This window comes from Chrysemys picta, chromosome 18 (genome assembly GCF_011386835.1).
Source record: "Chrysemys picta bellii isolate R12L10 chromosome 18, ASM1138683v2, whole genome shotgun sequence".
NCBI lineage: Eukaryota > Metazoa > Chordata > Testudines > Emydidae > Chrysemys > Chrysemys picta.
The window spans coordinates 22,710,740-22,738,601 of record NC_088808.1 but is presented as its reverse complement, the minus strand read 5'-3'; the positions used below and the strand labels follow the sequence as shown (position 1 = coordinate 22,738,601).

The 27,862-nt window shown below is 42.8% G+C and overlaps 1 protein-coding gene across 3 annotated transcripts in view; it reads right to left on the bottom strand.

Annotated features, from left to right (window-relative positions):
• Positions 1-3,991: 3,991 nt before the first annotated feature.
• Positions 3,992-27,862, bottom strand: part of RABGAP1 (RAB GTPase activating protein 1) — a 114,213-nt gene continuing 90,342 nt past the window's right edge. For all 3 annotated transcript variants that reach the window (XM_005299411.5, XM_065572576.1, XM_042854413.2), the window contains 9 exons: positions 25,088-25,129; positions 24,647-24,775; positions 17,986-18,078; positions 16,853-16,963; positions 12,361-12,465; positions 11,748-11,831; positions 10,764-10,835; positions 7,663-7,860; positions 3,992-5,697 (listed from right to left, as the gene is read on the bottom strand). In XM_005299411.5, the coding sequence (XP_005299468.1) occupies positions 5,575-5,697; positions 7,663-7,860; positions 10,764-10,835; positions 11,748-11,831; positions 12,361-12,465; positions 16,853-16,963; positions 17,986-18,078; positions 24,647-24,775; positions 25,088-25,129 (957 nt within the window). In that variant the 3' untranslated portion in view covers positions 3,992-5,574. The remainder of the gene's footprint in view (positions 5,698-7,662; positions 7,861-10,763; positions 10,836-11,747; positions 11,832-12,360; positions 12,466-16,852; positions 16,964-17,985; positions 18,079-24,646; positions 24,776-25,087; positions 25,130-27,862) is intronic.

The window sequence follows — 27,862 nt, the reverse complement described above, 5'->3', positions numbered from 1 at the left end:
ACACACATTAATTATACAAGCGATGAAAAAAAAAAAAAAGAATGAGCTGGATTTAGAGGTTTCTCATACACTACTCATGTCTTGCCATCCAAATCACAGTAACAGAAAAAATGAGCTAAAAATACAGTGTACAGTTGCAGGTTTATTTGGTGGCTCTATTCTCCTTGCAGCCAGTTGGCCAGCTGAACACTTGCTGGTGTCTGAAATTGCAAAGTCTGAAGTTCACTTCCGCTAGGGAAAAAAAAGTGTTATACAAGAGCATGTGGTGTTGCATTAGAATACCTGTGACTGTCAAAGTCAGCACTGGGCAACCCATGGAGATTCAAACTCCCTCTAGTCCACAGTACAGTTGTGCACTAACAGTGTATACTTCCTCACCAATGACCTAGCCACACCACCTTCTTCCACGGGTACGGGAAATTGAGCCCTGGCCTTTCACAGGCCAAAGATATGAAAACCTCTACAGTGGGCATGGAATACAGGGTGCAATGATTTAAGATCATCAAGCTGGACTTCAACGCTGATGCCAGAACCAAGAATAGTCAATCTAATAATTAACTCAATTCTTGTAATCAAAGATCTCCGTCACTGGCATCCAAGGCTCTAGTTCCAAACTGGTCCAAAATGATGCTCAAAGACTTGCTGGTGGGTTTGCAGAGACGTGGCTGGTCACATGGATACTAAATTAAAGTTTGTAATGTTAGTTTTCCATGTAAGCAATAGCTGTAGTTGTCACAGGGATGTCAGGCGGTTGCCAAGAGGGGAGGCAGCACCTGAGATTCTCTCAAGCCGTGGAGATGACACTGCTCCCAGCTGTAAAGTGAGCACAGCTGATCAATATTAGTGAATTTTTAAACATCTAGGTACAGATAGAGCTGGAGGTTTACAGTCGGCATAAAGCAACTGAGAGTCCTGTGGCACCTTATAGACTAACAGATGTATTGGAGCATGAGCTTTCGTGGGTGACGAAGTGGGGATTCACCCACGAAAGCTTATGCTTCAATACGTCTGTTAGTCTATAAGGTGCCACAGGACTCTCTGTTGCTTTTTACAGATCCAGACTAACACGGCTACCCCTCTGATACTTGACAGTCCGCATAGTTTTACTGTGCCTACAATGTTTTCTGATAGCAAGTGTGAATCTAATTTAAGAATATGAGCAATGAAGGCAATTTACATTACCCGCAGAATAAAAGCAGCAACACCCGAATCATCTCAACACCACAGGCTTAAGTTTGATTAGTAGAAGATTAAGAACAGGTTAACTGTGAAATCCACCCCCACTAACGTCGTTCAAAAGCTGATGTGATGGTGTCATGGAAACTGCAACTGTACTCCAACTTCTTTCCTAATTGTGACAGGTACCTGCCAGCCCCTAGAAGCTGGAGCAAAATAGGAACTTGCAGTTAAGGGAGTGAAGCCAGCCTAATTAATGCAAAATGGAACTTTACTAGAATTATAATTTTATTATGAGCTCATTGAGACTTTGCACCTTCACTGAGAGGACCAAAATACTTCACAAACATTAGGCCTTGATGCACACGTGAATTTTATTCCCTTTTTACAGACAAAAACTGAGCCAATGGAATTGTTACTTCCCTAAGGACACACTTCAGAATCCAAGTGTTCTGACCCTAGCTACTAGACCACACTTCCTCTGGTTTTCTGCCAGGATGAAGGAGGTGGTGCAAGACGTAGGGGGAAAACCCAGACGAGTGGTGGCAGAACTGGTTGTTTTTTTTTTCTGATCTCTCCTCCTCCTCCTCTTTTCCTAGAGTTATGTTCTAAATTCCATCTATTAATTTTTCAAAGGGGAAAAAAAAAATCAGACAATTCTTAACTAGCCAGGCATTTATACAGCACTGATCACAATAGCATCAGTGTATTCCCCCACTAACCTAGGATAATGCTTTCAACAGGTGCATGACCCATCACTAGAAAAGATTGAGTTATTTCAGATTTGACTAATGTCAAAAAACCACCAGCTCAGGCAGGAGTGAATCCTCATTCCATGTACTCAGCACAAATCTGTTACAAATTCTGTATGCATTTCTGTGTGCTTGTCTGTAAAAACCCCAGATTTCTCAGGGCACTAGACTGAGCACCACGTGACACAGGGTACAATTTAGAATGAAACGCAAGAGTGAGAGTGTGTCAAATTTTGAGCGAGTTTTTAAAAATATTTTTGAGAAGACAAGCTGAATAGATGGAGTGAAATCTTCCTCCAAATGGCAAGAACTTTACATCAGCAAACCAGATGGGAGGGCAGTCAAAAATCTTTGAGAGACCAATAAAAAAAAAAAAGTGTTTTTCAGGAGGAGGCCTGGAAGATATTACCTGAAGAGATGGGCAACTTATGGGTGAGCCTCTGGAATGTTCATTTAAGATTAAGGCATCTGAAGACACTGAATAGCTAAGCAGTTAAAATCAAAGTCATATGATTTGGAGTTACCATGCTGCAAAGAGCAGAAACGTAACATTGCAGACCACAGAACCTGCCCATCATAGACAGTGGCAAGCAGTAAGAGGCTCATATATGGAGTACGTGAGATTCTTACATAAGCAGCAGAAGAGTTGAACTTATTTTGCATTTAATGCACAAAACTAGCTGAGAGACTGAGGGAGAAGGGATTCCCCACTCAGCTGGTAATTAACAGCTCATTAAAGCCACAAAAATGACTATGTTCACTGCTTTTACTACTGCAGGCCTGTAAAGTTCTTTTCATTGCAGAAGCTCTGGCGAATGAAGATTAAAGTGTTTCTTCTTTGATTCACTTGTTCCCATCACCCTGTAGGCGTGTGTATCCAGCTTCCCTAAGTCCTAAAAACAATCTGCTTTCTTGTCATATTTTATATTTAACCTAGTCCCAGAAAATCTGGATCTCAGCATGGGACCCCAGTTTTTGAAAGGCTGTGGATATTTTGCATGAGAGTGGATTCAGGACTGCACTGGGAATTGGGTAATATTCCACTCCCACATTAAATTTTAAAATATTACAGTGTGATTGAAAAATGTGCATTTCCTGTAAAACGTGTCGTGGGAAATGTGAGAGGAGCTTAGTGTACCCATTGTGCAGGTTTTCTTGTGTCCATACAAAAACAAGTAGTATCTGTTTCATGCAATCCCTGATGCAATAATTACCTGGAGCAATAAAGCAAATTTTTTTCCTGAATAGTCAGTTATTTTTTTAACCTTTTCTTGAAGGGATGGGAGAAGTTACATTATTTTCCTCTCACTTTGGGAAGGTGGGAGCATGAGAGGAAATGTTTACTGGTTACCTTCAAACCTTATCCGAATTACACTGATAATTATTGATAAATTGCAGATTTGAATTCATTCAGGAAGGCATCTCTGTGAAACAGAAAGCAGTAAAGTCTGCACACGGTTAAGACCTTCACGATGCTACTCCCTGAAAGCACGGCTACGTCAGAAAAATTGCTATGTAATATCTTTCTAGAGTAGGTGTGCTTTCAGAGTTTGCCTTTACTTACTTCAGTGACAAAAATAGGTTTACTTCTGCTATTTCTGCAGAACTAACAGCTGTGGGAGCCTGAGCTGTACTGAGATCTAATTCATACAGTCATCTAGTTGCACAGTTAAATTTTGTCCTCAGTTATGAGTGAGCATCCCCTAGTGAAGATAGCATGAGTAGAATTTTGCCCAAGAATTCTTGTTACTGGTGACCATGCACAAACCAGAAAAGTCTGTTTCTCAGATACAAGTGGAATTTGAAGGGGGGTGACAGAAAAAACAAACATTTTACTTGTAAACTGAGCACATCTGATATGAAAATTATTCAGACCCAAGCACGGAGCCCCTGGAGACCATTTTTATAGTCACTTTTCGGAGGAGAGCCATACCTTTACAATATGGATTGGCCTTCTGCCATACCAGGAAGATCCAGTTTCTTTTACATGTCCTTTGTGTATTAATGATTTTGACCTTGGGGAGTTTGCAGATGCCAAAACTGTGTTTTAAGAAGAGAACTGGTTTTGTATTGCAAAATATTTAATTCACTGTTAAAATGAAATGAAACAACAAAATAGTAATACAATTTTACTAGGTTATATTTCAATTCATGAAGTATACACACTAGCAACTATCCTACCACCATGTCCACACATCTAATATTGATGGATGTTACAGCATTTTTTGGTATTAAACAATAAAGATAATGTATGCAGTTAACAAAAAAGGCTTAAGCATAGCATGTTATACCCCACAGTTGCAGATTACATCAGCTAGCATTAGTACAGTAAACAAGAAAAAGGTAGAAATACAAAATAAACCAAATATCTTTATATACAAACCAGTGCCTCTTATTGTAACCAGCTTATACTCACACTGCACACAAAATTTATCCACTGATGCAATAGATACTTCAGCATAACACAAACCATTATAAATTAAAAAAATTACAAGGTGCAAAACCTCCATTCTACAGCTTTCTGGTGAGAACTTCAGGACAATCCAGAGGAGGAGAAATCCAAGCACGTTTAGCACCTATTAGTGCAACTGCACTGAGCGTGGAAAAATGACCTACAGAACCTCTGAATGTGTTACCGGGAAAGACAGTTAGGACACACAGCAATAGATGCTCGCTGCTACACTCGCGCAGTGATTTTTGCCTCTTAAATATCTCAGTTTATTGTTTCTCTGTCTCATTCATACCTATGTGCAAAACTAAATCCTGAAAGCTCTCTCAGAACTTCACAGAAGACTACAGTCGGGTAAAAAACAAACAAAGACTTAATTAAAAGTCAAACATTCACGTAATTAGTACACATTAGCAGTCCTGGTGTGGGGATTGAAACGCTGTTGATGTGTGGGGTTCAAAAAATATGACACAGAAGTAAAACAGAATTTGCCAAGAATTCTGATTATTCTTATCCAGCTCTCCCACAAGCCTCCCAACCTCAGCTTGTGAATTCATTTGGCAGCCCATGCTAAAAAACCCAGAGTTGCATAGAATTGATTAGTAACACGGAAAGAAATGCCGAACACAGAGAGATGGATAGGGTATGTATTAAAACAAAATGGGGTTGCTCCAACCAGAACTCTGAAACCATCCCCCTTCACAAAACAAAGCCTGCCGCCTCCTTCTCTCCAAATCCTACCTTTGGGGACTGCTTTCTGGCACTGATGTAGTTTTGCTAAGAGTCATTTTCTTCTTTGTTAGTGACACTTTATTTTCAAATAAAATATTAAAAAATATTCTAACTGTAAAAAAATCTATCGTATGTAAACTTAACAATTAGGATTTGGTAAGTTCTCGTACCTAGTCTGTGAAAAGCCTCCAGCCAGACCGCAGAATGGAGTGTTTCTCTGAAGAGCGTCAATCTAGCTACATCACCTGTTAAATATCAGTAGTATGAAGATCCCGTGTCTAGCAATAAAGCCTCTTTTTGTGTTTCCATCCACTTTATCACTGACCTATTGAAATCCTGACATGCTGTGTTTCTATTTTATGTACATTCTGGTCCTCTCACATGTCACAGATTTAAACATCTGGCCACGGAAGGCAACAAAAGGTATTGTGATTAAGAAAACTGTGTTTGACGGAGTTTTGCTTTTCAACAAGTCTCTTTCCCTTGGACACCAGTCACTGTTTTTATAGAACTTATTGTTCTGTTGAACCAAGTCTTCTTTGCTGCTTGTACCTCATTCAGCGCCAGGCCCAAATGGTGCTCCAGATCCTGCAAAGAGAAGCGTCAACACCTGTGATCTGCTGTCTAGCACAAAATGGTTTCTATAAGGCTCAGAGGGAACCAGGAATTCTCTAGTCTGTTGGCCACTTTTGCTTCTGAAGAGCTTTTCTATGTATAAAACCATCAGTACAGCATGCAGATTTCCTATCTGAACGCACCTTTTAGAGAGCTTAGTGATTCTTGTGTCATTGCCATGCAGACTCCTCCAGAATTCTCATTAGTGCATTCACACTCTCTAATTCAGCATAGACAATGAATGAGCGAGGAATTCTCCCTCTAGGAACTGGATTTTTCCTTACTAACTTTTGGCAAAAAGTGCTCAGAAATCACTAGATTAAAAATAACCTAAAACCCAATAATTGCCCCAAACATAACCCCTAGCCCCTTGTTTTAATCAATTCTATGTGCACTCTGCAAAAGAAAAGTTAGTATAAACTCATATGTCTAGATTTGCTGAGCTAAGAATGAGGGACATGTATTGGAAGAGATTACACGTAATGGTAGGGCCCTACCAAATTCACGGCCATGAAAAACGCGTCACGGACTGTGAAATCTAGTCTCCCCCTGTGAAATCTGGTCTTTTGTGTGCTTTTAACCTATCCTATACAGCTTTCATGGGGCAGACCAGAATTTCTCAAATTGGGGGTCCTGACCCAAAAGGGAGATGGCAGGGGGGTCACCAATTTAATTTGGTGGGGGGGAGGTCATAGTATTGCCATCCTTACTTCTGCCTTGACTTCAGAACTGGGTGGCTGGAGAGTGTGACTGTCGGCCAGGCTCCCAGCTCTGAAGGCAGCACCCGCCAGCAGCAGCACAGAAGTAAGGTTAACAATATTGCAACCCCTGCACCACACACAATAAGCTTGTGACCCCCCACACCCCCAATTCCTTTTTTGGGTCAGGACCCCTACAATTACAACACTGTGAAATTTCAGATTTAAATAGCTGAAATCATGAAAATTACGATTTAAAAAATCCTATGACCATGAAATTGATCAAAATGGACCGTGAATTTGGTAGGGCCCTACATATTGGAAATGCATAAATGCAAAGGAGGGAAAGGAATTTTGGTTGGTTCATGGGCAGAAAAATGAGCAAAATAAAATTTAGGCCAAACATCAGGAAGACTTTCCTCACCGTTAAACCATGGAACAGATTCTCAAGGGAAGCAGTGGAAGCCTTCTTGCTTGGTACATTTGAAAACAGACTGGACAAAGAACTGGAGAATACATGGAGGGAAACAATCATCCCCACTGAGCCAGTGCAGGGTCTACACAGGAATCTTGTATTTCTAACTGCTAAAAATCCATGATAATCAAGAATGAAGAGCAAGGTAGCTAAAAGTCTAAGCCACATTCTTTGGTAAATGCAGCTTCTATAAAACCACTTCTATTTAGGGTTATCTTAATGGGATATTAATGTTTTCCTCCGTGCTTTAATTTTGATCTCTTCAGATTTAAATCAAATGGTCATTGAACATCATCCCTGTGGCAACTAAAGCATTAATCGCAATAGTATCTGAAAGCCTTCCAGTAGTGTGTTAAGCAATGTGACCAATATCTGTCATATGGTATCTGTTCTATCAGCAACTACAGCATTGTACAATAAAGAAAGTGATGAATCATATATTCTTCGTCAGAGTTAAAATGGGAAGCATGGGGTTTACTTTTCCCATCCAGGCAGTCACAACAGATTAGCCTGAAAGTGCTAAGAAGCAACTGAGCAGATGTCTGAATTTTGTGACAGCAGGTAAAAAGGGGCTCCTATGATTTTAATTATTTTATCTGCATCAGCTGAGTTTTCCAAACTAAATGTTTGGATAGATCTCCCACACAAGAAATAGCAGGTTACAGTTTCAGCCAACAGTATCTGCTCTAGTCGACCCATTCAAAATACATTTTTCTACAAAGATAAGACAGCTCTGCTGAGTAACAAATAACCCCCAAGTATTACCTGTATTTTACACTCTGCTTCGACTAACTGCAGTTTGGTTTGGGCCAGCTCAAGCTCCATTTCCCTCAGCTGGTTTTTCAGACTCTCCTTTTCCTCATCTGTGTCCTCATCAGAAGCCTCCTTGGCAGAGCTGGCGACCTTCACACGTCCTTCTTTATTGAAGAACTCTCGGCAGTGTTCACAGTCATCCACTTTTTGCTAAAATCAAAAACATCTGACTGCATTTCTGTTAAGGATGCTGGTAAACTTACTAGAAACATTTCCTGCCCCTGCACTAGAGTAGTGTGAGGGGGGTGGGTGGAGAGTCAGTGACCCACACGCATTTAGGCAACTCCCTTTATTCACCTGTTTGGGTAGACAAAATAGCACAGGCAAAGCAGGCAAATAAGAGCTTGCGTCACCCATACATCCCCATTCCTGCTGTGGTTTGTGGAGTTTTCTATGAAGTGTTTTGTAACACACACATCACTTCTAAAGCAGCAGTAATGGGAGAGAGCAAGCAGGTGGCACACTCTACACTCAACATCCATCCACACTGCAAAGGTCTCTGTGGTATAACTCCTCCCACCAACGTAACCGTCACCTTCAGGATAAGAAGCAAGATGCAATGGTTTGAGCAGGCACCAGGAACCAGGGAATCAGATCTACTCCCAGCTCTGCCACTGATGTACTGTGTGATCCTGAACAAATCACATAGCTGGTCTATGCCTCAACTTCAGAGGTCCATTCTACAAATGGGGGATTGATACTTGTCTTACCCCTGCAGGAATTCTGCACACACAAAATATTAAAATTCTGCACACGATATTTTAAAATTCTGCAAAATTTGTCAATAAACAAACGTGAAGGCTCCAGCATGGCAGTGGGGTGCACAGGCAACTGGCTGCATGGAGATGGGAGATCACCCTGCAGCCCCCCGCACCCTCACCCGGGGACACAAACTCAGCGGAGTCTGACCCTGACACAGCACAAGGGCCAGTCCTGCCCCAGAAAACAGCCCGGGTCACTGCTACTCTGCCCTAGGCGCACCAGGTATGGGCAGGATCCAGTGTGGAGGGGCTTAATGTTGGGGGGATCCAGGAGTGGGGTAAAAGGGTTCTGTGTGGGGCAGCTCAGTGGGGGGTCCAGGTATGATCTGGATGCACAGGGGCGCCTTGGAGGGTTTCTGGATGTAGGGGCAAAGGGACTCTGCAGGGGGTCCAGGTGAAGTTGGTTGGGGCTTGGCAGGGAGGTCTGGCTGTGGGGGGGATGGGGCTCGTCGGGGTGTGGGGGTTCACTAGGGTGTCCAGGTGCTGGGGGCTCAGCAGGGGGTCTGGGTGCTGAGGGAGTGGGACTCAGTGGGGTGGGGGTCCAAGTGCAGCTGCTTGGGGCTCAATGGGGTGGGGGTCCAGATGCAGCTGCTTGGGGCTCAGTGGGGTGGGGGTCCAGATGCATAGGGGGTGGGGCTTATCAGGTGGGTGGGGGTTTGAGTGTGGAGGGCTCATCGGGCTGTGGTCTGGGTGCAGGGGTGAGGGGTCTGGATGCAGAGGGGTGGGGGGCATTGGATGCAGGGGGCTCATCAGGGAGGGCCAGGCTCGGTGGGGTGGATGTTTGGGTGCGGGGGGTTGGTGGGTAGTTCTGGGTGTGGGGTGTCGAGGCTCGGCAGGAGGGTCTGGATGCATGGGGGTTGGGCAGATCGGTGAGTAGCTCGCTGTACAGTGACCCCTTTCCCCCCCGTGGTTGAGGAGCGATGGGGACAGGAAGTGGAGTGGGACAGGGGCGGAGCTTCCTGTAGCCGGAGGAGGTTTCTGGGGGTGGGTCTGGCCCTGACTACTCTGTGCAGGGGAAGTGCACTCTGCCCCCACCCCTAGCCCAGCTGGGACTAGCAGCTGAGCCCAGCCCAGGGTAGGAGCCACCAGCCAGGGCAGGAGCCACCAGCCAGGGCATCCCCAGGCCCGGGTTCGGGGGCTCATCACGGTCCAGGCTTGGCGGGGTGGGGGTTTGAGTGGGGGGGAGCTCCTGGGTGCAAGGGGGTGAGGCTCAGTGGGGGTCCAGATGCATGGGGGTGGGTTTGACTGGGCCCCAGCTGGGGCGTCCCTAGCACCACCCCCTCCCACAGTGATTTACCTCTCTGCCAGCTGCTCCAGGCGCCTGAAACAATGTGCCTGTGCTGCTGGGGAGGGGCACGTGACAGCTCTGGCAGCTTCCCTTTGCTTCCCTGTCAAAAAGTCATTTTTCTGCAGGGAAGCAAAGAAATCTGCGGGGAACATGAATTCTGTGCCCGTGCAGTGGCATAGAATTCCCTCAGTAGTATTATCTACATAACAGGAATGTTATGAAGCTTAAAATGTCTGAAGTGCTTTGGGATCCTCAGGTGACAGCATTATGGAAGTCCAAAGTATTGTTCACATTGCGGTAGCAGGTAATATGCAGTGTCCAGAGCTAAATAGATATTTCAAAAGATTTCACAAAGAGCCATGAATCTGGAAGAAAAATGATTGCACGTTCTGATCTGTGCTGAAATGCAATCAGCTTTATCAAGGGGGAAAATTCTCTGTGGAACCTCCTATGGATTAGATTTGACAGACACGAAGCAAACACCACTAAAACTAACTGGCAAAGCAGACCAAGCATGCACTGAATAGTCGGATGACCACACGACCACAAGTCCACTGGCTGCACAGGGTGACTGTACTAAGCACAGAGTCCAAGGGACAGTTTGTTGTTGGTAAAACTCTCTTCTTGGGATAATTATTTCTGCATTCCCTCAATGTTACATTATGGTCAAAGCAGGCTGGTGGTGCCTTCTCCTGCTACAGCAAGAAATCCCTCATGACAGCTTACATCAGTTATTGAACAGTAACAGCATGTTACAGGATGGTGTGGTAGGGGGAGCTGGAAACTAACTGCCCCTTCCTGAAACTATACGGCAGCCAAAGAATGCTGTAGGTGCCATTTATTTCATCTGTACTTGTGCCAACAGCGAAACACGGAAGTTGCTGGGTGCAACACATCATTCTAGCTAATTCGTTAAAGAATTTTTTAAAAGATCATAAGTGCACAGATTCATTAGGCTGATAATGTTTAAACAGTGAAGATCCTGGTAACATGCATCCTCTTACCCGTATTTTCTCCATTTCAGCTTTATTTGCTGTTTGTTGCTTCTCCAGTCGCTCGCTCAGCTGGGAGCAAATCTAACAAAGCAAAATTCTGTTACCACGCAGCAGTTGCTCAATAAATATTAAAACCAAACTCCTGTGCTACAGCAGCACTAAAGTGGAGATTTTAAGGGCCCCAGAAGAGTCAGGAAATTCAGAGTCAAGGTTTCTAAAGCAACCTGGATCCTGCTGCGTGCACGGAGGCATTACAGCAGGGTATTTCACTGCAGTCACACAACATACATGCAGTAACGCATGGAATTACATATGTGCCTCTAAGGCTGTAGCCAATAAGCAAGTAAGTTTATAGTTCAGCCTCTCTGGGGGAGTCGAGACAAATCGAGAGGAAGCATAGTTCCTTCCATTGCCTTGGGAATCAAGTAAACAACCATGACAGTGGGTGTGGCTAGCCACACCTACCCCTTGAGGTTTGTTTGATGCAGCCTAAGGATATCTTGAGGCTAAATTCCTAGTAAATGGAGCTATGGATTGGATACCATGCACTGCAGGAGTGGGAATCCAAACCTAACATTCTGAAACACTGTCATAGCGCTGAACCAAGCTAAAGAGCTTCTTTATCATCACCATCTGGTGGGAGAAGGGACTATGGGGGAGAAAACTTTTGGAGTGAAGTTAGCAGCAAAGCCTTTAGATTGTAAGACCATAGCCCGTTCAAATAACTTTATGTTCTTCATAATGGATACGATGGGTAATTGGCACGTGGCACCCTATAAAGATTTAAGTCAGCGATAAATAGAACATTGTGATCTCAGCCAAAAAAGCATGAAAACCACCACAGCTGCTCCACTTAAATATCTCAGAAGTCCCAGTAAATGCATGGCAAATATTGTACTTATATGGGGATGTCTGGAAAATAAATGCTAAATACCAGAGAATTCCCTGGCATGTGAGAGCAGTATGCCCCATCCCTATCCAAGCTGCACTTACCTGCTTATAGTCACCAATAATAGAGCTATTCTTTTTAATCTCCGACTCTGCCTTGTCTAGTTCCCTACGACACATTTCCTTCAGCTGCAGTAAAATAAAGAGAAAGATTACATATTTACAATACCTTAAAAAATAATCTGACAACGTCTGCAGAAGACAACCCACCTTCACTCCTCTAACTCATAACCCTTCGGAGATGACAAGCCTTTCTACTTCTGAGAAGCAATAGGCTAGTCCAGCCCCACTGCAATCTAGGGTGTAGCTATGAAGCTAGTTTGAGACACTGATGGGCAGGTATATCAGGAAAATTGGGTTGGTTTGTGGTAGGATATGTACGAGGAATTCACTGGGGTAAATGGTGACAGTTTGAATCCTATGTTGCTTCCATCTGTAGTAACACTGTCCGCATGCATCCATGCTTCCAAGTTAGTTAAATATTAAATTACAATAAGCAGCAGCTTTCAAAGGGACCCTGAACTCTGTTTCTCTATGCTCTTTACACTGAACGAGAGGCAGAAGGATAACTTGGAACAATAAGCCCTTCCTATGCAGGTCTCGTTTTCTTAATTTCCCTGCTTTACAGAAACGTGAAAGCAACAGAAACGCCCATAACCTGAGCAGACTCCTCTTCTAGTCGCCTTTTTTCTTCTTCTGCATCAATTAACTTCTGTTTGGTCATTAGCAATTCCTTATTCAGCGCATCCGCCTTTTCCTCTGCCTGAAACACACACCATAGAGCAGAACATCAAGCACAGGATTTCCCATCACTAAAGAACTGTATGCGCCATTGTGCCTATGCCTCTTGGCATCCAACGGCACACCAGACCCATGGGACTCTGCCAAGGCAACAGCCTCATTCTACACTCTTCGTTTTCATTACAAGTACCATCAAAGGAGAGAAAGGGACCATTTTTGATATCAGATCATCACAAGAACAAACTTATCTGTCATTTTTGGTGCTTCCTACAGCTTCAATATGAAAAATAGTTCCCCTGGAGACTGCATGCCTGCTGCACAATTATCCTTATTCCCATCAGGCAGACCTTAGTAGCACTCCTCACCCTGACCAATCTCACAGGAGACCCTGTTCCCCACTTCTCAACCATCATTTAACAGAAGAAACACCGCAAAACCGAGACCTTATTATAAAGACTCTGTGGCTGTTCCTAGTATATTCTGAGAGTCCATGTAAACTATGCAGGTGAAAATTAAAACAAGACTACCTTTGCTAAAATACATGAGCAAAACACATTGGGAGACTTCTTTTTATTTGCATCTATTCACTTGGTAACCAACAAAACTCAGTAAACCACAACTGGTCTCCTAATGTGAGTGAATGGCCAAGTCCTGTAGTCTTATCCTTATGAAGGTAGAAATAGCACCTGACAGATGCTTAATCACATCAATATAAAGGCACAAATTAATCATTTCTGGGGGGTGGGAGAGTGAGAAGGAGGAAGTCCTTAATGATTTAGCTTTCTGGGCCACATAACATGTCTTCTTTCATGTCCTATGTACTGCCAGGCACACTGTACATGCTTCACAAATAGCGAATGGTGGTTAGCCTAGAAGACTGGGAGTCAGTGTGGCATCTCTGTTCTGCATAGATAACCCTCCCTCCAAAAGCTCTTCTTTAATTTCAGTGACCGGCCTCAGCAAAGTCAGCATCTGAATGATTGCTCCCAGGAAGAAATCCAATTAGAGAAATAATTACTCCCTTTTCACTTGGGCCTGGGACCAGAATAGTAAACTAAAGGACAATGGAAGACATAGAACAGATATCTATTTGAAAGATGATCTATAATAAAAAACTTTAACAATCCAAATCTCATGTTCACTTTGCAAATGTCCAAGCTGTGGTGAGAATACATTCATTGAGAAAGCCCCATGAGAGCTTCGCCAAATCAAAATAGACAGGACACCTGCCCATGAAGGCAGTTACTCCCCTCGTTTCTTAAGCCACCCAGAAGAGTTTGCATTACAAACAGAATCTAACACAAGCAAATGAGAACAGTCCAATGTCAATCTGCTCCACTAAGTACTCAATACCCAGGCAGAAAATGTGTACATTGAACAGAAAATTAAAATGAGCTTGGCGTACACTACTCCTTGCTCCCATGAGTTCCCTTCTATCTGAGCCCGAGGGATCAGTGCAGTACTATGCCAAACCACTTCACCACAGCTGTACATTAACTCATCTTTCTGATCAGGTAAGACAGAACACATTTCTTCACTTTCCTTCTGAGATCTACTAGGATGATGAGTCTGACCTTGATAAATACCTTTTGGGGATGTAAAAAGACAAAGGATAAATTAAACTGGAAAAGACCAGAACTGACAACAACCTTGAAAAGCTCCTTAGGTTGATTTCCCCCCCCCCCCCCATCACATAAGATAAGTCACTCAAAACCATTACTGCAAAGGTATGCGTCTTTTCCAACATTGCTGTTTAAATACAATAGCTCAGGCCTCACAGATAGATGTATTGATTACATATATGATCAATATGATCAATAACTCAAAAGGTTTAAAGACTTCAGAAAGCAACTGTCTCAATCCCTTTGAAAGGAAGAAAATCACAGTGAATTTTAGTCCACTAAAGTTTTGATGATCCTTAAAAATAGGGGCACAATCCTAAGGGACGGACTTGTCAATATCCATTGGCTCCAAACTGTTTTGAAGTTAAAGAAAGCTGGACATCTGACTCCAACAAAAGACGATGACTGAAGCTTAATTTCTGGGCTAGTATAGAGGAAATGAAGGAAGCTGCTTAATTTCCATTCTTTGCTTTGATCTATCTAGGCTATGAGATTGCAAACGTGCCTTTAAGGTATCAGAAAGGGTGTATTACACAATGTCTTTTAGTACTTTTCTTCCAGGACAGTTGACTAGTTGAAATGGAACATGATCTCAGGGTCCAAACAGAAGAATTAATCCAGGGTCAAATCACGGAAGTCCCCTCAAGGGCAATTCTGTCAACTTCATTTAGCCATCTTTGGAGGATGGACAGATTATAACCAAATCCAATGGGCTACCTCAGAAGTTTGACTTAATTCTGCTTTGTATAAGCAAGTCAACATTAGAGCACAGCTAAGTCCCATATGGGTTCAAGTGGTCACAACTGAGTTACTAGTGAATATCAAAAGCAACAAAAGATGCATTTTATGTTGGGGCCCATCCTTTGAGCACAACTGCTCAGCTGTCCTCATATTCCTCTATTATGTCTTTGCTGAAATGGAAAAGGAGGTGTAACAAGGTGAACATGCTGGTATTTTGTGAAGTCCCTACCCAGAACAAAAGGATAATGGAATTTATTATTCATATTTATAGCAGGTTTTCATAACACTACAGAGCATTCATCCACTGGTATAAATTCTCACTCTGAAACAGTAAGAACTTCCAATATTTTTCCTGAAGAAACTTTCCCAGTAAAGAGTGGGAATCCCTACTTCACTTAGGTTGGTGGGCTGAAACACTTTAAAGTCTGTCAAATCCTGGCTTATACAATTTCTAAAAGCCAGCTTCCGCTGGGATTTCACAAATGAATGTATCTTCATACAAAACGAGAATGGTATGACACAAGCACTTTCTTTCTTTCCCACTTCTTTCCAGGTGGATTGGTAATATCTACATCAGTTCAGAGGCAGCAGCAGAAATGCCAGTTCATTTTGCCCTAGCATGTGTGCTGTCTAAGGCAGTGTTTCAGTCCTTCTGTCTCTGCAAAAGTATATTCTAGCAAAACATCCCCAATGTGATTATCTAAATCTGACATGAAGGGAAGAGACAGCAAAGAAAAACCCAAGTAACACAATTGGAATCCAAGCATCTGTGCAAAATGAACAAGGAACAAGAAGATGACCGAGTTTTATAAGAATCTTTGAAGACGTTAATTTTTAGCATTAAGGGTATTCTCTCATCTTAACACACCTGTAAATACTTGATCAGTACAAGAATGTACCCTCCAGTGCATTTGCCTTTAGAAAACTATTGATATGGGAAATGACCAATGTGACTGCAAATACATTGGAGGGCGTGGAGGGTTGGGGGGGGAAGAGTCATCATAAATTCAATCCATATTGTCACACTTCAGCAAGCCAAAACACACAGGATGAAATTTTGAAAAGCACCTAAGAGACTTAAGAATCTAAGTCCCATTGAAAGTCAAAGGGACTTAGTGGTTCTTATGTGCTTTGCTGACAGTGAAACGATATACACAGACTAAACGGCGACCAGGAAGTCAGAAAACAGAAAACACCATAATGTCACTAAGGGTCAGAAAATGGGCTTTCTAGACTCCAGCTACATACTGTCTCTTATCCAACATAGTGGCAAAAACAATCAAGAGCGAGAAGCACCTGCATCCTGCAAGACCAAGATGGGTTTTACAGTCTATACATGTAGCAACTGCTCAGCCACCTCTGTGGCAAACACAGAAGCCATTTTACACCAATTACACTACACAACATGAGAGGAAGAACAACATTGCCGATTTACACGCTAGGGGATATCAGGGAGGTCAGAATGCAACTTTCCAAGTAGGAATTTGGCTCCATGAAAGAGCCAATACCTCTTCTCTCCCTCAAATTACCTTGGGCTCTTTTCATGACCGGGGGGGTGAGAGCCTCAGTTTTAGGTATCCTTCAGATGGGACCTTCAGCAGCATAGTGCAGCCTAGTGCCATGCTGGGATAATCACCGAGTACTGACTTGGAAAGAAGAGTCGCACTTACATCAAGCAACACCACCACTTGTTGAATGTCCCTTAAAGGTCTCCAATTCAATAAATGGCCAAACCTGCCCTTGCTTACCTCGTGAGACCTAAGAGAATCCTGGCCTGGCCACGGTAGTAGGCTTTCCATTATAAATATATAAGCAATCCATAGGCCTGAAGGCAAAAGATAAATGGAAAAACATCCCAAGGTGAAGAAATAATGTGAGATTTATCAGTCTCATAAGTGGAAAATGCAGGTTTGCAAAGTAATTGTAAGAACACGATCCATCTATGGACACCCGCAATGAGACATTAAGAATTAAATGAGAGGAGTAAATAGAAATGAAGTTTTGCATTATCTGCACCCAAGAGCAGAGGGAAATGTTTTGCCTTACATTATCTAAATCCTTCCGTAGTGCAATCTTGCTGGTGACCAGTTCATGGGCAAGATCATCATTTTCTTGTTCAAGCCTCATATTTGCTTCTTGCAGTCGCCGGTTCTCTCGCTATTGGAAACAAAACGCCTGAGTTTAAAAAAAAGCTCTCTCAAGGAGTTTGTTTACCAGAAACCGTTTTGAGTGCCTCTCAGCTCACACATTCACCCTGTAAGACCAGCCTGGAAACCCAATTCTGGCTGCATGTGTTTTAGTGACAACAAATAATTAACTATTTTATATTCATCATATGGTTAGCGAAGCAAAAAATGACCTTTGAGAAGCAGCTATTTATTAGTAACTCTGCTTAGCCATTACTGGGAAGCTCACTGAGCCATAGCAAAGCTTCGGGCAGCGGAGAGGTGGGGGTGAGAGTCCACTGCCAATGTTCCCACAAGCGTTTCCCTCCGAGGCTTGCAATAAACTTTGTGGGCTGTGAAAGGAGGGGTGTGTGTGTGTGCGCGGGGGAGGGGGGGTCTGCAAAGAACAGGGTGGGGGGAGTATGTGAAGACTGCTCAGCTGTTTTCTCGCTTAAACAAAACTGCTCTGCCACAACCATAATTGAGGAGGGAGGCTCCAGCTCCTGGCAAACACATGGATAGAAGTGCACTTCACTTGAAATGTTTATACCCTGAAAAATAGACTCACTATTTCACAGCATACAACCTGTGTCACTAGCGGGTGGGGGAGGGGGGGAGAGAGAGAAATGGGGGAGAAGAGTGAAGACTTTATGGCGGTGAGCTTATACCCACCAGAATTGTGTGTGTTTGTTTAAATATCTGTCACTTGGTGACATCAGCACATTACACAAATGGACTCTTCTGAGGCAGTTTTATGAACCCAAGTGTAAAAGTATAAATCTGCACTATCCCACCCTTCAATTTAATGGAAACATTTTACGAAGGGGCTTGCTCTGGAACGTCCCTGCTGATCAACACAAGTAGGCATTTCTTTAATGTTCATTTGGCAGAATTAAGCTGTCCTAGCAAAATCTCTGCATGCTGGCAAATAAAGAGAAACAACTGAAAGAAACAGAATTTGGAGGAAAACTTTCCTGAGAGGCCTCAAAATGACCTAGGTGTGCAGTGTGTTACCTCAAATCTTTCTATAGGATCCTCCTGTTGTGCTTGTTGCTCTCTCATGGTATGATATTCCTTTTCATATTTCTTCAACTTCTTCTGACCAATCTAAATTAAACACAACATATTAGTTCCTGGCCAGTTCCATTCTCTCTCATGGAAAAGCATACACATTTTACACAGTGTCAGTGGTGCAAACCTCAGGCAAGACCTGCCTGCTACAAAATATGATTAAAATGTTTCCCATCTATTCTGAGAGTGAAGTAATTAGAACTGGGCAAAAATTTTTGACCTATTCAACGTAATCAAATAAATATTCTGTCGCTTCCTGCCTTCTTTGGAGCACAGGTGTTTATTTGATGAGGTTGAAGTTTTAAGGCTGCCTCTTCAGCTTTAATTTTTAACGTCATGCGTACATGTCTTCTATGCTTTTTATGAAACTGCTAAAACAGGAAGGGCCTGAGCAAGGGGGGAGGGATAGCTCAGTGGTTTGAGCATTGGCCTGTTAAATCCAGGGTTGTGAGTTCAATCCTTGAGGGGACCACTTAGGGATCTGGAGCAAAATCAGTACTTGGTCCTGCTAGTGAAGGCAGGGGGCTGGACTCGATGACCTTTCAAGGTCCCTTCCAGTTCTAGAAGATAAGATATCTCCATTATTTAAGGTTCATCACACAGCTCTGCTAGCTCATACCTGACTTAAAAAATCTCCAATCCCAGGGCTGCCTGTACATCTCAGTCAAGCCACAACAGACTACATCAGCACCAATGGGAGAGAAGGATAGAGAAAAATGATGGTCTGGTAACAAGCAGGTAAGGCACCATTCTGGAACTCCGGAGATCTGAGTTCTCCTCCCAGCTCTGTCAGAGATTCCCTCCCTTTGTGACCTTGAGCAAATGAGTCTCACTGCCCCAGTGTTCCCATTTGTAAAATGGAGCTAAGAATCCTCCTCTTCTTCACAGAGGGTTGATAAATTAATTAATGCATATGTGGTGCTCAGACACTACCATTACAGAAGACACAGAAAAATCTTTAAACAAAACCCACCCCATCAGAGCCTCTCCTGTTGAGGCCCCGAGACATGCCAAGTGCTGTAGTGGCTTAGCAATACAGCCTATGCTGAGACCACCAGGCTCACTTCACTTGTGGACTAGCACTGATTTACACTGGGTCTCCAATGATTAAAAGCTGCTGGGCCTTACTATTATCTCAGTAAGCTAGCTACATGATAAACGGGGATGGCTCCTTTTTTAAAAGTATTTGTTTAAACAAATCTTTTGCAAAAGAGTAAGACAGACATATGAAAATCAGTTTATGGTTATTTCCTACTTTATCATTAATAGTCTTGCCCGAGATGAACAAGCTGCAGAAAACTAAGAGCTAGGCTCCCTCTAGTGAGATTTATACAGAAATGTTTTAACCAGATTTCGACTGAAATATTTCAATCTCCTTTGCTGGAGTCTCTGTGCAGTACAATTACAGTTATAAGAGTTAATCAGGAAAAATACAGAGTAAACACTTAATAAACACTCACAAGGGATCTTTAGGAACTAGCTTCATTCTCGAGAAAGGGTTAAAATCTTAATAAGTAGTTTGTTTCACTACATAAGGACTTATTGAAACATGTCCTGGCTTTTACATGCTGAATCTCACATTAGTGAGAATGTTAAACATTGAGAAGGAAGGAAATAAGCACACACCAATGTATTCAACTCACCACACTTCTGAGTGTATCAGAACCAATCTTAGCTCTAGATAGGAGTTACTGGGTGATCACAAGGTTCTTTTTGTGATGATCACCAATATACAGCCCCAGTGGGAACGGTGCGAGTGGAACGACAGCAGAAATCTTGGAATTTGCATTGTGAGACACAGAGGAGGCAGGAATCCCAAATTCTAGTTTTTCTGCGGCAAGGAAGGTAGCAGTGGCTCTTTTTACATTTCATTGTAACAATGAAGTGTGACCTTAAGAATCTAGCATTACTTCACGCTCATCATTAGCTGACCTCCTTTTCAACAGAATGCTGTTGTAATCACAATGCCTCAGCCAGGCTACTTTTCCCTTCCTATAAATGATTCAGCTTGACATCAGGGCCTTTTCTGTTCAAAAGCATTTTCAGGTAAAAAGCAAGAGATTTTTTGTGTGTGTGTGACAGCAATGGGCTTATATTTTAAGTCGAACCAATTACATGCAGCATTCAAATAAAAAAAAAAGTGTGCATGGGGGTGAGAGCTGCAAGCATTGGGCTTTTGCTCAGAGCCCAGTGTTGCAACCTGCATTCTCTCCAGCAGCCTTCCATATTCTGTTAACCCTTTCAATGCAAATTGCATCTGGCTTCCCTATATAGTACAATATATATGCTGTGCCATTAGTTCAAGGTGCACTTGAAACAAAGGGAGCCTAGGCAGCAGTGGGAAGGGGAAAACGAACGAAGTTCCTGATGTGAAAAGTGAAAGGTAAAATGTGTGAATGCACTCTTGGCAATGCAAGTGTTGCACACGATATTAGCCAGATGCATATTTAATATCAATGCTGTCTGTAATCAGCCAAGACTGGGTCATCTTCATCCTGCTTATTTCCCTTTTCTTACACAGGTTTTGGATCAGAACGGAGTACAAACCCGTTAACTGCCATTTTGAGGTCTATGTAGAGACCCTGCAGTGGAGCGGGCAATTGTGGAGCAAAGAGCTCTGGAAAACCCAAATGCCCAGGAATGTTTCCATACTATTAAAGCTATGCTTAGACTCTAGCAGCATACCGAGTTCCTTTAGCCATGCTATAAGTATAAAGAAATTTTGTGCCAACACCAGTGGTTTTGCCCCAAAACTTGGCATATATAGTTAAATTATAAATATAAAATATAGATCTAAAACTGTCATAAGAAGTTAGAAAGTTTCCTTTAAAAACATAAGAGAGCTCTATTTCAGAATTGAATGATCACAGCTATAAAGGAGACACTACAGAAGGGGTTTTTGGGAATCTAGTTTAAAGGTCTCTTTTAAAGTGGTGGTTTAAAGGTTTAGTTACAATATTCACAGTTTGATTTGATTAAAGAGAAGCTGTTGACTTTCACTGTGAATTAATGCCGTGTTCATTACCAGTAACTGCCAGGATATCCTTATTCCCAATGTCAAAGGCTACATCTATTTTACATAATTACATTTAAGTAATAGGGTCTGGTGGACAATTTCTATCTGAGAAATTTTTGTGCACCTCAAGCGATAGAACTGAATGAAATATCTCCTAGAGAAGCACTTTGTCATACAGCTATTATTAAATAGGAATTATTAATTAATACAAAGGATACATTAATAGCAAGGCAATTACATTTGTAGAACAGAGCCTCCTTTGTAATGACAGAGTTGGAATCAATTTGCAGCACAATATTTGATCCCCTGGCAAACCCCGATGATGCTATAGTTAACTAAATGGGAGCGTGATGGACCTCAACTTGGTTCTGTGGCAGAGACCAATTCTAAGTTCTGGGTTTCAGAGTTTGGTATCTTTGCTATTTTTAATCAGACAGTTGTTTTGATTGGAAGGACCTTCTCTAATGAGTCACATAGTTCCCTTTTTGCATTGTGGCAATACAAATTTCATTACTCACAAATCATCCCTGATAACTGGTGTCTACCCAGGGTTGAATCAAATTTTGGCTGAATGCTTTTTAAAACTAATTTCCTTCCAACTCTTTTCTGGAATTTAAAAGCAAAGGTGAAATTCTCAAAGTTTTAGCTGTTCCCTTTACACTAAGTTAATTTGGCTTTGTCTTAAATTAGTGAGTTAAAAAAAAAAGGCAGAGTTGTTTATTAAATTGTGCCACTTCGCCGAAACTTAGCAATGTTAAATTATTTTAAATGCAAAAGTTTTATGAGGAGTTAGTCTCTAGTATATTCAGAAAGTGCATGTCTAGGTCAGCATTGTGTGTTTTTAATAATGATGCAAGCTCCTTGTTATTTGAAGGGAAAGCCGGGTTTCCGTTCTGTCAATGTAAGCCATCAGTTTCTAAAAAGCTACAAAATAGTGTCTACGTTAATCCTCCTGGCTCTTAAACACACAAAACCTTTCACTTGGGCTGGTTGTTGTATAGGCCCTGGGGGCTCCATAATCTTTTATCAGGGAGCTCAACATTAAGTGGCTATTACATACCATTCAAACTTCAGAGTCTAGATCTATGTGGCTAGAATTGATGGTATTGCACAGAACCTCCTTGGTTGTGTTTGATACAGTATTTGGGTGTTCCATCTTAAGACGACAAGGTGGGTGAGGGAATCTCTTTTATTGGATCAACTTCTGTTGGTGAGAGACAAAAGCTTTCGAGATAGCTTGTCTCTCTCACCAACAGACGTTGTTCCAATAAAAGATTATTACCTCACCCACCTTGTCTCTCTAATATCCTGGGACCAATATGGCTTCAACTGCGTTCCATCTTCATGTTATTCTAACCCCTACAACTCTTTGCATAGTTCAGCTCAGCCTACTTCATGTTAAATGATTTCCCATTAGTGCTTTCACAACTAACCATAAGTGCAAGTATCAAATCTGGCCACCCTCAGTATTTCCCAAACTTTTGATAAAGTTTTGACTGTATGACAAGTGCAATTTTATTAGCTTAAGCAGCAACTCTGGGGAGAAGACAAACAATAACTACACTCTTGGTAAGAGAAACCTCAGGTTAGATGGTTACTCCACGGAGAACAGCAGTCTTTTAAAACTGTAAGGCACTTATGAAAGATTCAGAAATATCGGCACACGAAACATGTGCGGTACATGCCAGAGCACTAGTTTTAAACATCATGTCTTATACCAGGAGTAGGCAACCTATGGCATGCATGCCAAAGGCGGCACACGAGCTGATTTTCAGTGGCACTCAAACTGCCTGGGTCCTGGCCACCGGTCCGGGGGGGCTCTACATTTTAATTTAATTTTAAATGAAATGTCTTAAATATTTTAAAACCTTATTTACTTTACATACAACAATAGTTTAGTTATATTAGGATTACCATTCGTCCGGATTCCCCCAGACATGTCCGGCTTTTTGAGATAAAAATAGCGTCCGGGGGGAATTTGTAAATGTCCGGACTTCCCCCCGATGCAGAGCGCGCGTGGCTAACAGGGCAGCCAGCCGGGTGGTGCAACTTACATGGGGCTCCAACAGCCAGAGAGCCCCCCTCCTCCACTTCCCCTGCAGCAGAGATCCCTCCCTCCCTGCATTCGCAGATTGCCTCCGGCAGTCTGGAGCTCCTCCCCCGCTGCCCAACGTGCTGGGACGAGCGGCAGGATAAGGGGGCCAGGGGGTTGGAGAAGGGGCAGGGAGGTTCTGGAGGGGGCAGTCAAGAGACGGGGGGGGGGGGGGGGTCGGGAGTTCGGGGCGGGCTTTATGGGGGGGTGTGGATAAGGTTTTGGGCAGTCAGGGTACAGGTAGGGGGTAGGGGCCTGGGGGGCAGTTAGGGTGGGGGGGGGGTCAAGGAACAGGGAGGCTTAGGTAGGGGGTGGAGTCCTGGGGGGCAGTTAGGGGCAGGGGTCCCAGGAGGGGGCAGTCAGGGGACAAGGAGCGGGGGGAGGGTTGGGAGTTCTGAGGGGGGCAGGAAATGGGAGGGGGTGGAAGGGGCAGGGGCAGGGCTAGGGCAGGACGGGGCTAGGGCGGGGCTCCTCCTGTCCTCTTTTTTGCTTGCTGAAATATGGTAACCCTAGTTATATATTATAGACTTATAGAAAGAGACCTTCTAAAAATGTTAAAATTATTTCTGGCACACGAAACCTTAAATGAGAGTGAATAAATGAAGACTCGGCACAGCACTTCTGAAAGGTTGCCGACCCCTGTCTTATACATTCAGTTAACAGTCCCCAAATGAAGAGTGATACTGTGAACCTCCCACTTGGGCTGCTCATGGGAAAACAAAGCTTTCTACATTATTCAAGGGTTTCCAGCTAGCTGCAATGCAGGTGCAGCAGTTTCTGCAGACAGCTCCACACACAGTTCTGCTTAGGTTAATTTCATTATAGAGGAGACCTTCTTCAGAGTACAAAAGAGCATAAATCAATGCTTATAGTGTAAAACTGCCCTCCCATTAACCTGCTACAGCCCACTGCAGAGTCTCAGGTTTAAAACAGTCAAGTTCACAACTTACGGAGGATTTTTAACAGAAGCAAAAAAAAAAAAAAAAAATTAACATTAGGAACATATAAGCTTCAGGATCACTTGCCAACCTTGATTAATTTGGGAAATTTTAAATGCAAGGTCATCTTCCATTTGCCTCCCAAGTAGATATACAGAATTTATAGTACCTATCAATGCATTTTAAATGAGCTCCTTGCTGTAGTATACAATTAAATATAGCTCTGTTCCGTTCAAAAGGACCATATTTTCTGCCTCTGCACTGTTTACTTTGTTTCAAGTGTGTTGTTCCCAGTTGTCTCCAGGAGAGATGCTGCTGGCCATTTAGCAGAAATCATTGGAGAAAGACTTGAGCAAATAAATGCTTTTCTGTATATGCAATATGTGTAGTTTTACGCAGATTTTAAACTTTATTGGACTGTTTTTAGTCACTTAAGCTCTATTTGTTTCATTGCAAAGCATCTAGAGGTAGATAAATCACAAAGTTATGTGAACCCCCCTGCCAATATATATGGGCTAGACAGTTACTGAGAACAACTTGCAGGCCTCACATGTTTACCTTCATATTGCAAGCTAACTCCATCAGCTTTTTTGCATTTTCCTCTGACCGATATCTCTTGGGCAGCTGTACACGGAAGAACTTTAAAGCCCCTTCAAAGTCCGTCAATAACAGGTCATCCTTGGTAGTCTAGAAACATGCAGAAAGGAAACAATATTTGCAAAGCGGATTTTGAAAAATAGCTTCAATAACAGATGCTAATAAAATGAAACCGCTATTTTGTTAAGCTCACGAGAAAGTATCTTTTAACCTTCTTAAAATAGCAACACGTGTTTCCACTTGCACAATAGGACATTTTCCACACATGGCACAGCCACAGAGGCAGTGCATGCCAGACAGCAACAACAATAACACAGGAAGATTTTTGATTATAGTATTTTTGTAACACAGCCAGTACATGGTGATGTATTAAATGAAACAATGTTAAAGTTGGATACTCACTTTTAATAATCCCAATGCAACATTAAAAATAACACTTATTCCCTAAAGAGAGAAAGGAAAGAAAAATAGAAATAAGTCAACGTTTTCAATATTTACAAGCCTTGCTATTACTTTGTTCACACCTTAAAGTTACATATTTTTACTTTTTCCTATGAAAATGGGAATGTAGCATAAAAATATAAGCAGTAGCTTGATCAGATCAAAGCCCCGGAGAGTAAACTCACAATAAGGCAAAAATCCCCTGTGCCTGGCACTTTGCAGATAGCAAAAGGAACTGCCTCAAACACACACTGCAGCCTCTCCTCACTAAGCTTCCCTTTGCCTGATGGAGAAAAGAATTCTTCCAAACTTCCTTTACCTTTATGTCCAGTCTAATAATAAAAGATCCTTTTAGGAAAACTACATAGTCCAGTGGATTGTGGGGAGCTCAGGGCAACACAATTCATGCATTTAGCAACATAAAATAGTAACCAACAACAAAGCTACTGGTCCCACCAAAAGCTGCTGTAAATTAATAGCCAGTAAGATGCTATCTTCATATAACGTGGAGTTGTGTCTTAGTACATTCAGTTTTGCAGGTGGCAGAGCCACGAGTTAAAGCGGCCCTAAACCACACAAGAAATACGTCTTTCACTTGTCTAAAACATTCCTCCTGTTACACCCTCCCTTTCATCTCAAAGGATACAGAGAGAAGGGAGGACGGGCAGACACTAGTATGTGGTAACCGGGGTATAGCTTGGAGTTCTGCGATCTCTGAGGGATGGAAGGACTCCCTATGACCCAGGAACCTCTTTGTACCAACTGGCAGAGGGCACAGAGTTGTATAGGGATCCCTTGAGTCAAGTATATGCACAAGTTCACCAAAGGGTGGCATGTAAGGTCTCTACCGAGAGCCAGTAGCCCGCTGGTCAGCCTAAGCACTGCAAAATGTAAGTATAAGAATGGCTATCCTGGGTCAGACCAAAGGTCCATCTAGCCCAGTATCCTGTCTGCTGACAGTGGCCAGTGCCAGGTGTCCCAGAGGGAATGAACAGAACAGGTAATCATCAAGTGATCCATCCCCTGTGATCCACTCTCAGCTTCTGGCAGCTAGGGACATCCAGAGCATGGAGTTGCATCTCTGACGATCTTGGCTAATAGCCATTGATGGACCTATCCTCCATTAATGTATCTAATTCTTTTTTGAACCCCGTTATAGTTTTGCCCTTCACAACATCCCTTGGCAACAAGTTCTGTAGGTTGACTGTGCGTTGTATGAAGAAGTACTCCCTTTTGTTTGTTTTAAATCTGCTGCCTATTCATTTCATTAACTCTCCCCTGGTTTTTATAGTCCTCTATCATATCCCCATTAGACGTCTTTTTGAGCTGAAAAGTCCCAGTCTTTTTAATCTCTCAGTGTATAGATGCTGTTCCATACCCTTAATCATTTTTGTTGCCCTTCTCTGTACCTTTTCCAATTCTAATATATCTGTTTTTGAGATGGGTTGACCAGAACTGCAAGCAGTATTCAATGAGTCTGTGTACTATGGATTTATAGTATGGCATTATGATATTTTCTGTCTTATCTCTTTCTTAATAGTTCCTAAAACTGTTAGCTTTTTTGACTGCTACTTTACATTGAGAGGATCTTTTCAGAGAACTATCCACAATGACTCCAAGATCTCTTTCTTGAGTGGTAACAGCTAATTTAGACCCCATTACTTTGTATGTATAGTTGGGATTATGTTTTACTTCATTAAATAAACTCTTGCTTGTTTTCATTATGAACATATCTAAGTGCCATGTGTTAAACGGAGCAGTGATCTGACAAGAAACTGGTAAACTGGAGCCCACTGCTTCTTTGGGAACAGCGAATCTGTGAATGCTGTGTATCCAGTGGAGCAGGGGCTAGACACTCCAGGGAGTCGCTCGGAGGACTCAGGGGTTGGAGTGCACCTATTGCTAACTTGCAGAGGGACAGCAGAGCCTGCGTAGGCTATGTGGGGAGGGCTGGTGTTGTCTGTGGCCAGTGGAGTCAGGGAGCTGACCCCGAGCAGGCACAGACAAGGTGATAGCGAGGTGCCTCACAACCCCGGATACCACTGAGAAGCATAAGACTCCCCACTGTGTATTTTGTAATGTCCTCAGTCTACGGACACATCTGTAATGCAGTTTCTTTCCATCAGGTGGGTTTGGGAGTCAGTTCTCTTTAAAGAGTAAGCATCTCTCCACCCCGATCTGGTACACATTTATATTCTCCCCATTTGCTTGTGTTTTGGAAAAGTAATGTTTCTGCTGTACAGGTTCCCCTAGCAAAATACTTGTTATGTTGTATTTGATTGTACGGTGTCCCAACACACCACCCCTGTTCCAGCACACACACACTGCAGCGACTGTTCTCCTGTTGTCAGGTCTGCTCGAAAGTCTCTGAAGGGGAGTTAGTTTAGACAGAAACATCCAACATTTTACAATAATTTTGTGCTAATGAGAGTTGCTATATTGATAGTCCCAACGAGCTTTCCCTACACACACAGGCTAGAGAGGCAACATGACTCTCTAGCCTCATTTGGAGGGATCACCTCTATGGCTACCCAATCTCTGGCTCTCGGGTGATAGTACCATTAAGGGGGGAAATCGGTGCCACCTGCTGTCGTGAGACCTCCGACACGCTTGATACTGGACATATAGATGGCAATCGTTTTCGGTCACTACGGTCAGGGCCTAGTTGTTTCAGAAGCGGTGGAATTTGCGGCAGAATCCACTTCTAGCCAAAGAACTGTGCTCTAGACTCTAAGC